Raw genomic sequence first — 13,133 nt, forward strand, 5'->3', positions numbered from 1 at the left:
GCACTTAATTCAAGTGTTTGGCAAGGCTTATGGCTCTCTAGCCAGCTATATGGAAAGGGAAAAACATATGGTTTTGACAGAATCAGCTTTTAAAGCAGAATCAAGTCACAGAAAGAAGGGTGCAGGGTTATCACAACAGTTTCCATTTGAAAGCAAATAAAAATCAAGTGGATCATTTGAAGGTCATATTTATGTCTTCCTTTCCCTGGGTTTTACACTTAGAAAATGTATTATACTATTTTTCTCCACACTGTTTTTAGAAGCCACTTCCTCTTATGGAACACAGCTTGAAAATCCCCCCTTGTGAAACTCTGCTAAAACAGACATGAACAGGTTTTCACAGGAGGGATCAGAACTCTTGAAAAGAAGACAAAGACCCTTATTTTTCAAAAGTAACTAATACTGGATGAGCACTCATTTCCAGAACTCCTCCTGGCTCCTCCAGAGCCTCTCTGAAATGTTGCCTTTTGGTCACCCCCTCCAAATCCAGCTTAAAATCTGGGAACTATTCAGCAAACTGCACACAGAGACTCCATGTCCTGCTGCCCCTGACAAGGACAGTTTGCATAAACACAAGCTGAGTTTTGGAACCTGGAAGCTAAATCCTTTTTTTTTTTTTTTTCCCTTATCTTTAAATGTAGGTATCTCATATAAAAAGAGGAGAAAAAAAGAGTTGCTTGAAACATGCCCTAGGGAGAGGTAGGGGTTTGGTTTCCTCAATCAAATCACTTTTAAGAGCAGAAGAATCGATGGAAAAGTGCTGGGAAGGCACAGAACTGGGATAAAGTTGGAGGAATGCTTCTGGACGTGTATGGCACCGAGTGGGAAGGATGAAAATGTTGAGGAATTTTGCTCTGGACTCACCTCCTGGTACAAGGTGTGGGAGAGGATCCGGAGGGTGCTGGAGGAAGGAGAAACCTGGGCCCTCTGCTTGACAACCTCGGATGGAACCCGGATGAGACAGGCAACCTGCAAAAGAACCTGGGGTCAGGCAGCAAGGCTGGCTTATCCTCATGCAGCAAACACTCCTGGCAAGAATAGAAACCTGACAATGAGGAAATCAGGTTTGTCATTATAGGATTTAAAAGGTGTCCATGACTATCTTATGTATTTGTTCTGAAAGCCATGTGCTTTCTGATCATAAAGTTATACTCACAGGAGCGTGGAAGCACACTTGGAATTTTTAACTTCAGAAGCAGCAGTAGATTTGAGTTGAGAAAATCCCTGATAAAAGAAAAATTTGAAACCATCCTGCCTTTTGGCAGTCACAGGAATTGACTGTTCCCATTCCACAGGACTGTTCCCTCCACATTCTCATATTTAAAGTGAAAATCCAGGACTATAAAACCAACAAACTTCTTCCTTTGGTAATTCCTTTGTGCCCTCTAGTGACTGATAGCAGGAGCCATTCTGGTCAGCTTTAAACACAACATATTCCAAGGTTTACCTCAAAATACACACCATGCTTCATTCAAGGTAAAGCATTGGATTGATCCCCTCCTGCAGAATGAATTTCTGGACTCTGCAGCTGGATGTAATAATGTGGCCGCTGCCACAAAGCTCCAGCTTTGCTGAAAAAAACAGACTTGGATTTTAAATATTCACCTGCCACTTTGGCTTTGGGCACAGGTTAATTTAAGCTTGTGTGCACATCATTTCACAGAATGAGAATCCTGAAGTGTGGGAGTTACAAACCTCTCATCTCTCCAGAAAATGCCTATTCATCAGCACTTAAAATTTGAAGCAGAGTTCATCTTCAGTTGGCTCCAGGGGTACTTAAAGCAGTGATGGGATTGGTGGCAAAACACTGCAGAGCCCACAGGGCTTTGCCAGATTTTTAGCCTGCCTTGAGACCATCCTGTTATAGGCTCAGGAACAAACTGTAGCTCCTAGACACAAGGGTGATCACAGAGCAGAGCAGCCCAGGTGAAAGCTGTCAATCTGAGGTGGCAAACCAAGCAGCTAACTGGGAAATCCATGTGTGCCAAAGAAAGTACAGGAATTCACTGGAGATTGCACAGGCACAGTAACTTGAGTGGTCATTTGTGGGTAACACAGTACAAGGTTTAGGTTTCATTTTCACATAGACAGCAAGAAAAAAATCTGTTATCCTGTTACATTCCTACAAGTTTACTGGACAACAATATCCAAAAGTCATTACAAACAGATCTAACTCCAGGTGCTCTTCAATTCTCAGGGTCAAAAATAACAAGTGACCCCAATCTGTCAAGAAAATAAGAACTGTCAAGTTTTTTTGATAGTTCAGCATAAATATTTATAGAACTTCATGCTTCATAACACTCCATGTCCTTATATTAGCTTTTTATTCCTTTAAAATACGGAGGCAGGAGGAAAGCTTTAAAAAGGCTGGGATGAAAACAATCTAGTCAATCAAGAGCAGACAAAGAGCTCAGCGTGGCTTCCTGACATCTGGGGTGCTGCAGTTTTGGCAGGAGAAGGGTGGCTACAAAGCAATGTCTCCATTTCCCCCTGACTACTTGGGGTGCATTTCATTTCAAATTAACTTTGATGTTCCTTCCATTTGAATCCGTGCTTACAAGGGAGTCCGTGGCTGCACAAGAACAAAAACAATGATTACACTGTGCTGTTCTGAAAGGAAATAAAGGCTCATGTCACCTGGGCAGTGCTGCCAGATTGCTTCCATAGGGCAATTCTGGGATTCAAAAAGCCACGAGTTGCAGCTGCCAACATCAGACTGCAGGGTGACATTTTCACTGTGCTCCTGAACTTAGAGCCTTGTTTGTTACTACACATGCACCTTCCTGTCAACAACAACCCCTGCAGGCTTTTGATGTGGAGAACAGAGCTCTGAAGGGAAGTATGCAAGATTAAGTTCTCAAGTGTCTTATTAAAAAAGTAACAGCCTGGCTGGTGGGGGCAGAAGAATCTCAATTCTATCCTGCTCTGATCCCAATCACTGCAGCACCTCCAGGTGATCCTGCCAAAGGTAAGGGAACACAGTGCACCTCTCCAGGCTCTGCTTTCTTGGACAAGGGTGTTCAAGCAGCACCAGCATGGTGAGACTGCACCAAAAGAGCCCACACTTCAATTTTCAGATGTGAAAGCCACGAGCAAAGGCACAGGGAGGGAGGGTGAGGGATGCAGTGTGCAGCTGTCCCACACTTTTACCTGCACCCACCATGGGATTAACACAGACAGAACACAGACATGGCCTCCCACAGGAGATTCAATCAGTTCCCCAGTCACCCAGCAAGAAATTGCTTTTTAATCTCTTGCTGTTCACACAGCCTGTTGCCTGACACAGAGGAGCACAATAGATCCCACCAAGCTCAGGCCATTCCTGGTGCATCCTGCTGGATTTGGGGATGAGCTGGTGACAAATCAGCTCTGTGCTGAACATCTGCAGAGCCATGGGGAGGGTGCAGCAGTGGGGGCTCAGCCACCCCAGCTGACATTAGGGCATCAGGCAACAACACCCCATTGACAGGGGCCATGCTCATTTTCCCAAACAAGTTCTGGAGCCAGGGGCTATTCCCATCTTTTGATGGGAGCAGAAAGACAGAATAAAGATCCTGGGAAAGTTCAGGTGCTGCTCTGTAATCTCCTTCCTTACTTACCAGATCAGGTATCACAATGTCAGTGCACATGTATATATACCACAATGACAGGAAGACAATAATACTGAAACAAAAGGTTCAAGAATTTTCAAATTTAAGCTGTAGGAAGACCTGATTTTACAGCTACAGGCAAAGGTATTGATAGTTTAGAGAACAGGTGTGCAGAAATGACAAAATCAGCACCTATTACCTTTCCAGCTTTTTGATGCTATGACCACTTCTAAACAAGAGGGTACTGAATTTCAAAACCCTTGTCTCAAATCTTTACTGGGTCAGAGGGTGACTCCAGTATTTAGGCAAAAACCTACATGCATTTTTAATTTAATTTTAATTTACTGACTTGCATTAGCTAGTCAGGAACAAAAGCCAAAACCAGGTGTATTTCATTAACATTTATCTATGTATTGCTAAGACCGAGTATGTTCTAATTAAATTAAGGTAATTCCTTTCCCCTGTCAGTGAGGGAAAAGCATTCTAACTTTCGGGTACTCCTTGCACGAACCAACGCTGCCATCTCCTGGTGGATTTATGTTGGAACCAGACTGTCCTGGCTGATGTGAAGAATGACCAGAGCAAATAAAGTCTCCAAAGTGCCATGAAACTTTATATATACACACACCAATTTAAACAGTTTGTTTCAGTATAAATGTGGCTGTAGCAAACAGAAAATCAGATCTGTTGGCAATAGCATCAGGAAAAAAAAATAGCAGCTCCCAAAGCCTTTCCTATGGGCTCACCTAAGTTTACTGGGAACACCTGATCTTAAAACTGGAACTTGTGCATAGGGACCAATCCCACCTAAAGCTGGAGCAGCTGTTCAGAATCAGGCAGATTCATCTAATTCAGCACAGGGGTACCCAGCACTTTTCTTTAATAATAAAAAAGAACAAAGGGGTCAGTCATAGTGCTGCTTACACAGAGGCTCAGTGCAAAGGGACAATGCCAATATCTTCAGAAAAGAACACAATTCCTGTTCTCCAGTGCTATATTGTGATCCAAATATTAGCATATCTTATTTGGATTAACAGCCTTTTCCTTCCACCCTTTGTACTCCAGGAAAAGCGTTTTGTCCCTGGCTGGATTTGTAGGGTTTGGTGGAGAATCCAAGATAACACAGAGATTTGTTTTTAGGCACCTCCACCACAGTTTGACCACTCACCCTGTGAGCTGGGCACGAGGTGATGCAGGAACATTTGGAAGATGTCAGAGCAGGTGCCATAATGGCCATTAAGGGTCATTAAGGCTGAGCATTTAAGCCAGGTTTAAATGCACAGGTTTAAGCACAGGTTTCCTCAGAAGCAGGGACACAGCTGGTACAACCCTTTCAGCTGTGCAGCTCTAGGGAGAGCAGCTTGAGGGAGCATTTATCCCATTTATCTGCCCCTGCAGCACCCTGCACAGCTGATGGTCTGACTCACACACTCCCAAAAGCTCCACAGTCTGAGCACTTGTTATCTTTAATAAGAGACAGGCATTGGCCCTGCTGTAAAGCCACTCAAGCAAGAGCTCCATTTGTGACACCTGATGAGCTCCTGGCTAATGAGCTGCACTATTCTCTGCACTGGCCTTAGGTCAGCATCAAGACCAAATATTTTTCCACTTATTAATTAGCCAGCCATTCTGCTCCATGGCAGGAGAAGGGCAGTGTGAGGACAAAGAGCTGCTATGGAATTTGTGAGTGGCTGGTGATTTAGGAACCTGCACTCAGTGACTCTGAGCAAATCTTGGGCTTGCATACTTGAAAATTTAGTACAGAAACATGGAGTAAGCTCCAGAAATCTTTTTTTTTTTGATGCAGTTTTAAACCCTTTAGAACCCTTTCTAAAGGATTTTAATATTTAAAGTTCTCAACAGGATGTTAGTTTTAAGGACATTATATGTCTGAGTAGGCTGGGAAGCTTTAATTGACGTTCACCATATCAGTTAAATACTTAACACAAAATATGCCTGGGGACAAGCATAAATTTCATTTGCATTAATTTATTCTTAATCAAGTAAAAATACAATTTATGACACTGCAAAATTTTGCAACCAGAGAGCAGAAACTTTAGGCTAAACCTCACAATACCTGTGCAAGATAATCACCAAGCCATTAGGGAGGAAAAGCTGCTGCACAAAAATGACAACAACAAAGATGCTATGATTTATCAAAGGACATATGTTTAGGCTGCAGTCAATCTGCTAACAAAATCCTAATCTCTCACCCCATTTCTGAAGGTCAGAAGGATTGCCTGCTGAACAGAATGTAAAATAGCAAGAAAAATAGAACAACTCTAACACCCTGTTCAAAGAGAAGCAGCAATAAATTGGGGGTTTTGGGGTTTTTAAGTGTAACCTGCATTAGCCCTGACCATACTGCTGCAGACAAAAGCTACCTTGGAGCTCAAGTTTGCTTTTTTGTTTCTGGGGTTTTTTAATATTAAAAAAATGCAGCTTCCCAAACAGATTAATATGTCATAATCTCAGTGACTCAGTTTCTATGTCAGATGCTCCCTTCCAAGTAACAAGTTACTATTTTTAATCTGAAACATGAAAAATGTCCTTTTCCCTTTCTCAGATAACTGAATTGTTAAAATAAATTGCACTGCATTCCACTGGATCTGGAGAATAAAGGGGAAATTTCCCTCTTGGTTCATGTCAAAGGCTCTCAGCAAAACCTGAATTCAGCACTGCAGCTTTCCATGCCTCTCCAAACTCTGTAAATTTATGCTTGGTTCTTCAGCTCTCCCTGAGATGCCTCTCTTCAATAGAAGGGAAAAATGTCTGCAATATGATGAGATTAGCGAAGTATTTCATCCTCCAAATAAGTGCTTCTAACTGTGGTCACAGCTCTTGGGTAGCAGAAAAGAGGAGGAACATGAAATATCCTCATATTCATATATATTATTTCATATATTCCTTGGACAGAGCACCTGAACTGCTGCAATCACAGACCCAAAACATTTCAACCACCAATAAACTTTCATCTAAATAACTGCTGCCCTTTTGACCAAAACTGAACAAAAATACAAGTTTCTCTGGTCGGTAATTCACTGTGGGTCACAACTGCAGCTGGGAACAAATCCTTCCACACGTGCTTGTCAGGAGGCTGTGCCAGCTGCCAGAGCACAGAGAATACAGCATGGAAGAGTTAACTCCTGTTTTAATGAGGGAATTGTCTCCAGGGGTGACAGAAAGTGCCCCCTGCATGTACTGTCCACTGTCTTTAAATGCCAGCCCCAGGGAAAGGGTTCACCTTCAGCACAAGCCTCAGAATATGCTAAATCTTATTTTCCCCCCACACAGCACAGAGTGCCCTTCCTGCACAGTGAAATTCAGCCCTGTGTAAAGCTGCTGGGGTCATCAACAGGTGACTCCCCTCCTAATTTAAACCCCATGGAGAGAACAAGTTTTGACTAATGGGCTCTGGATGGGAAAGTTTAGACAATGCCAAGCTCTTTGTCCAATCTTTTCCTCTGACTGACACAACAAGGTCTTCATTAATTTAACTGCAGTTCCCCTGGATGCTGGCAGGAAACATTTCTTCAAAGAACAATCTCACCCAGCAAGATCCCTCAGATCTCAGCACCTCCCAGAGCTTAACAACATATTATTTCAGAGATGAGACCATTCACAGGGACCAAATGTCACAAGCATTTGGAAAACTGGAGTTTCTGCACAAACACTTTCAACTTCCTTCACCTTCCCACCTTAGATGACTTTACCTGGAATCTGCAGAGCTGTTTTGCACATTTATTTCATCCTGTCATTTTCAACTCTATGACAGCTCTGTTTTGTTCCTTCCCAGAGCTGCCTCCTTCCTGCTTCAGAGCATCATCTGCAGCACCTCACACTTGTTCCTCCACAATGGCCATCCTGGCTGAGCCTTTTCACCTCAGCTGCCTGAAACCCCCAGCTGGGACCATCCATCATTTCAGGAGCCCTCTCAGGGCTGCTGGGCTCCTGCCCCTCTCAGATTTCCTTCCCCACACATGGCTCTTCAATTGCCCACATCCATTCCCAGCAATTCCTGCTGTGGGTTCCCTGTCTACCTTCCCTTTAGCCACGTCAGACACACCTCAGAAAACTTCTGTCCTCCAGCAGTGGGAATTTGTGCCAAGCTCTGTTCACAGCAAGGAGAAACTCTTACTCCAGTTACATCAGCTGACAGGCAGAGAACAGGGAAAGTCTGTGAAGCTGACAAGGCTGACACTAAAGACTGCTTTGCAAAAGTACTTCTCACAGCAGATGTTTTTAAAGTTTCTGTGCTTTGCATAAATCAGTTGGTCTTTTAACATTTAAGCAATGTAGAGTTTTGCTTTCTTTTTAAACCTAGACCTAAAGTTTACCAAAAGTAGCCTGATGTTACACACCTCTTGTTCTCCAGCACAAACTGTGTCCCAGAGATTCTGAAGTTCCTCAGTACAATCACAAGCAGTTGGTTTAAACTCCAGCAGCAAAATCAGGCAGCTGAATAACTTGAAAAAAAATCTTCCTTAACCTGGTGGATGCTGGAGTCATAAATTACTACCACATTTAAAGACAGGAATCCTTAAAACCTAAGAAAAATAGACCCTTAAGTCAATGTACAGAACCATCTGCATGATCCAATCTATTCCAGCAACACTTTCACCATGAAAGTCTGTTAAATTTATTTTAAAAGGCTTAAGAAACTCATTAAATCCAGCAGCCAAACCATTCTTTCAGCAGAAATGGTGTGGTGCATCCCATCCAGCATAAAACTGTGTCCAAGCAGCCAAGTGGGGTCAGGCTGAGTTACAGGAGGACAGACAGTAATGAGATTCCAGGCAAGAGAACACAGGCAGGATTTTCTGAAAACACATTAAGTCTCCTGTTGAAAGAAGACTAGGATTTTGCAATTTGCTCACTCTCTTGGGGTTACATTGGCCCAGTATATGGAAATTTCAACTACATTCTATTTTATTAAGTATTTTTCCTTTAATTGATACCTTACTCTTTCCTTCAGCCCTTTCACTTAAAGAATTATGGGCTTGTCCACATATGGAGCTATTCAGAGTTATTCCTGACAAACTCTGTATAGAACATTGGTTAAGGTAAGTTTATTCCAAAGTGCCTCAAACATTTCCAAAGCTGACTGGTACAGCAAGTCAGGAAATCCATCAGGAAATACTTTACACTTGTAACTTTTTAATCCAAATTTGCTTTCCTCTGAAGACACTCTGAGCTACAAATACTTCTAAATCAACTGATTATCAGTCCTGTGATCAAAAGACATGAAACCATCAAGCTATACTGCAGAGCAGCATGTTCTCTAAGCCCTGAACCAAGCAGGTTACACAAAGCAGTGTGGGGAGAGCAGCTGATGAAGAGGATGCACTATGTGCAGTTAGCATGGTGTACACAAGAGAAGATCAGTGTGGGTGGCTGGCTGGGTATTTGACAGTTGTTAATTTGCTGTTTCAGCCTCTAATTGCATGATGAATTTGCTGGCAGAATTTGTGGATTCATGCCCCCATTCATCTTTATTTACAACCAATTCCCAACTGCTGCTCCGAGTTTCCATCCATCCTCTGCTCTTCCTCCACTACCTCTCAAAGGCAGCAGTCTCACCTTCCCAACCATCTCCTAACCACTGCTTCTGCATAAGGATTTGGCAAAAATCCTACAGCATCTGCATTGCAGACCTGACCTCACAAAGATTCATGTATGAATATTTCAAACCCCACCACAATTAATTCAGAAGACCACCTACGTTGCTGCACTGCTCATCTTGCCAGGACTGGAGTGTTCCCTTTCTCAGCGCCCATGTGCAGCCAGATTTGCAGCACAGCACAAAAGGCACAGTCACAGCTAAAATCACAGGCACAGGTCAATGAAAATAGAAAAAAAAGTTTCAGTATTGTGGGAAAGGTCCCATCACATTTTGACTGCTGTCATTTGCACACTACTCATGAATACGGTGACCTGCCAGCACATGCCACACTGCTTGAGAGGAGATAGGATGCAAAGCACAAAATGCAGAACAATTTTGTCCCTTTAATTGTTCAGCTTTTAGAAAAGGGATAGCAAAAATATTCAAAGCCATTAGCCCAAAGTCTACACATACTTTATCTCTTCTTTGCTGAACTAAAATCAGCTCTTCCTAGAGTGTCCCACTTTCCTGTTGAACTGAAAAGTTACATCCTCCAACACTGCAAGTTTTAGAGTTTGAAATACCTAAAATCTTAACTTCATGTCTGATGTGAGTGGCTGTCTTGTCTCTGTTAGATTGGGCTCCTGCAAGCTGATCTTCCAGAGCTTACCATGCTGTGAAGCCCTGGCCAATTATCCTGCTGGAGATTTTCATTCCATTACTCCGTGGATTTGTCTGACTCATGCTTCTGCCTTCTCCTCAGAACAGGCATTAATAACAACTTTCTTCTCTGACCTAGCCAGTTACTCTCCTGGAATCCACACCAATAGCCTTTTGGAGATTCCCACTCTTCCCTTAAACTCAAACTGGTTAACTGTTTCAAACAATGCTGCCAGGGCAGAGGGATGAAGTGGCTGATTCATGGACAGAGATAGGCAACAGTGTTGTCCATCATGTCTAAAATGCCTCTTTTTATGCAGAAATAAAACCCCACAAGCATAAAATAAAGTAAAACATACACTTGGCTCTTTTATTTGAATTAAAAGCACACTTAAAATGTCATTCTACAGAATCATGATTTGTAAATCTGTAAACTTGCTTGCATTTGAGCTTGCTTCTTCTAAGAAACAAGTTCATACTAGAAGAGAAGGGTAAATGAATTCCCCAGAAAGATAACTCCTGAATTATGAAGTTTTCCTATTTGATACATCCCAACAGCAGATAAAAAAATTCCAAAGTTATTAATATGAGGGGTCAGATGCTAATCACAGATGAACCACACACTTTGCTCTTATCACAGAAGTACCTCAAGTGGTAACACACTGGAATTCCAAGTGAGCTTGGAATTTCACCTTGAAATCCCTGTCCTCACTTTGCCCTGTGGAGTCACATGATCCCCTCTCCTCACTGAAGTGACAAACTTCAGAGCTTTTCAAATCTCCAGACTTTTAATCCTAGTGTACTCTAGAAAGGACAAAAGCAGCTCCATGGCCTCAGCTGGTGAAGATCCAGAGCAGGGTCATTGCCACCAGCTGCCAAAAGATCAGGACATCTCCCTCCCATGCTGGTCCTCAGTGTTCCCCCTCACTTCCCCTCTCAAAGCCAGGGTGGTTTGCTGTCTTGCAAAGTAGGAAAAAAAAAGAAAGACAATGCTATCAAAAATAGCCAATCCAGAACAAAAGGTCAGAAAGATAAGAGTGAACCCACAATTTACAGGCAACAACCCAAAAGTTTTACTAATATCTTGCAAAGCTCATATTGTAACCATAACAATATCTAAATATTAAATGGGAAAGGGCTGTTGTCAGCTCCCTTCTCTGGAATGTGAGCCAAACAACTTTATTCTCACCTCCATGGAAAAGAGATGTAAAATTATCTGTGCTGAATTCAAATTATCTGTGCTGAATCCAAATTATCTGTGCTGAATCCAGCCAGTTTGACATTCCTGAGCAAAACCTCATTGGTCAAACAGGGACAATCTTAAACTTGTCCCATAAAACCACATTTGCAGGAGCTTGGTGGGAGAGGTTCAGAGGGGGAATTCTCTTCAGCAAAATTTCTTGTAATTAATACACACACTCTATTAAACTGACATTAAAAAATCTGTACAGTTAACTCTGGGCCTGCAAGAAACACCAGGTTACTAGTGAAAATGGAGACTAGGAACCTAAAAATGCTGCTCCTTCTCAGAGTTACTTATACCACCTTAGCATATTAAAAGTAACATTTCAGAACATCTGGTTTTCCTTTCCACTCCCTATGATATCACGTTTTCCAAGCACATTTGGCAGCTCACTGTAAAGATACAGGCAGACTAAACACACAGGGCAAAGCAGAGTCAAGATGAAAAATTCCAAATTCCTGGATGCAATCAGTGTGGTTTCTATCTCCAGATTTCAGTTACACAAGTGGTATAATAAGGGCTTTTCCCACATTGCCAACTCATGTATCCTTCAACCTTCTCCTTCCTTGATGAGATGATACACCATGTATCTGCCCTCTAGAGTTTTGGATGTACCTTTGTAAGCAGTTTTTAATATATTATGGGATATTCAGAGTCCCTATACAGTGAGATTCAGCTGTAGGAAAAAATAATTATGCTTAACATGGTGAGATTTTGTACATACTTTTCTTTATCTCACTCTGGGAGATGAGATTAGCTTTCTATATTCCTCCTGCCTAAAAGAAAAAAAAAAATTGCTATAACCCCTGCCTTTTTATTGCTTGGCTTTGTCTCTCCCAGCCTGGAACTGGAAAAATGGACCAAACCAGTTCCAGGGGACTGTTTCTGCTGTAAATTTCCACAGCCTGTAAAAAATACAGGAAAGTGGCTGTTCCAAAAACTCTAAGTTCCCATTTGACTGATTTCTCAAATATATTTTATCATATCTTGAAGCAACCTTTGTATCTCTTCCTCTTTACCTATTCTGTTATTTTTAACAGGTCACATTCAAAATGCAGATTAGTCAGCACAAACACACATTTAAGATCTGCGCATACTCACATTTTATTGGCGCACAAGAAGGAATCTGACTCATTTATACTCAGTGAAGGAACAGCAAACCTAGAAATCCATCAACACTTTCTTGCTCTAAATTCTAATTTCCCTGTTTTGTAAAAAATCAGTGTGGAAATGCAAAGACATGCCTTGAGAATCCTAACATGACGGCCTTTGGCTTAATGCTTCACACTGAAAAGCAATTTAAATCTTGAAGTATAAAATGGAAGAAAAGTACATATTATCAAAAAAACTACTGACAAAATAATAGTCCCAGTGGTTATGTCTGATTGAAACTTAATGACTAATCAATAAAACTGCAATCATAACTTTCACCCTGATGCAATTTGGACTAGTTTATATATTTCTATTGTTCAACTAAGATTTTACAGAAAACATACATGAGAAGGTCTTGCTGTGTGCTATTTTATTACTGATTTGTTGTAGCAAATCTCTAAGTATCTATCTATCTGTCTATCTATCTCAGTTATTTTAGAGCTTAGTCCTCTCCTCACACCCATCACTCCAAGAGAAGAGAAGCTATCAAAACCAGGAAAATTAGGTGGGAAATGGCTGTTAAACATTGTAGTTCCCACATGATAAAGCCACTCTGCCATTTCAGTGGCTACCATTACACATTTCTGTATAATGGTACATAGAGCAGTCAGAGCCAAGCACGTAGGACAGCCCTGAGCAGCTCGTTCACCTGAGCTGCACCATCTCTGCCAGCCCCAACACAAAACCAGCAAGTGCCTGAGCTGTAAAGGTCACAGACAGGCACAGGGAACAAATGGCAACAGGCTCTGTTGGAAGGAGTCATCTGTACCCAACTGGGCTTTGGCTACTGCTGATTCCATTAGTGGGTTGTGATTTTCTCACAGGATCCTCACAAGCACAGGGAGTGTACCATGTACCTATTCCACAAAGAAGAGACTTTTTCTTC

The 13,133-nt window shown here is 41.9% G+C and overlaps 1 protein-coding gene across 2 annotated transcripts in view; it reads right to left on the reverse strand.

Annotated features, from left to right (window-relative positions):
* Positions 1-13,133, reverse strand: part of SLC25A26 (solute carrier family 25 member 26) — an 81,287-nt gene that overhangs the window by 62,108 nt on the left and 6,046 nt on the right. The window contains exon 4 of one of the 2 annotated variants that reach the window (XM_074550409.1): positions 865-969. The exons of the other annotated variant lie outside the window; for it this stretch is intronic. Coding sequence (XP_074406510.1) covers positions 865-969 — 105 coding nt within the window. The remainder of the gene's footprint in view (positions 1-864; positions 970-13,133) is intronic. 2 annotated transcript variants of the gene reach the window in all.

The sequence above is a fragment of the Zonotrichia albicollis genome, chromosome 12, assembly GCF_047830755.1.
Source record: "Zonotrichia albicollis isolate bZonAlb1 chromosome 12, bZonAlb1.hap1, whole genome shotgun sequence".
NCBI classification, from domain to species: domain Eukaryota; kingdom Metazoa; phylum Chordata; class Aves; order Passeriformes; family Passerellidae; genus Zonotrichia; species Zonotrichia albicollis.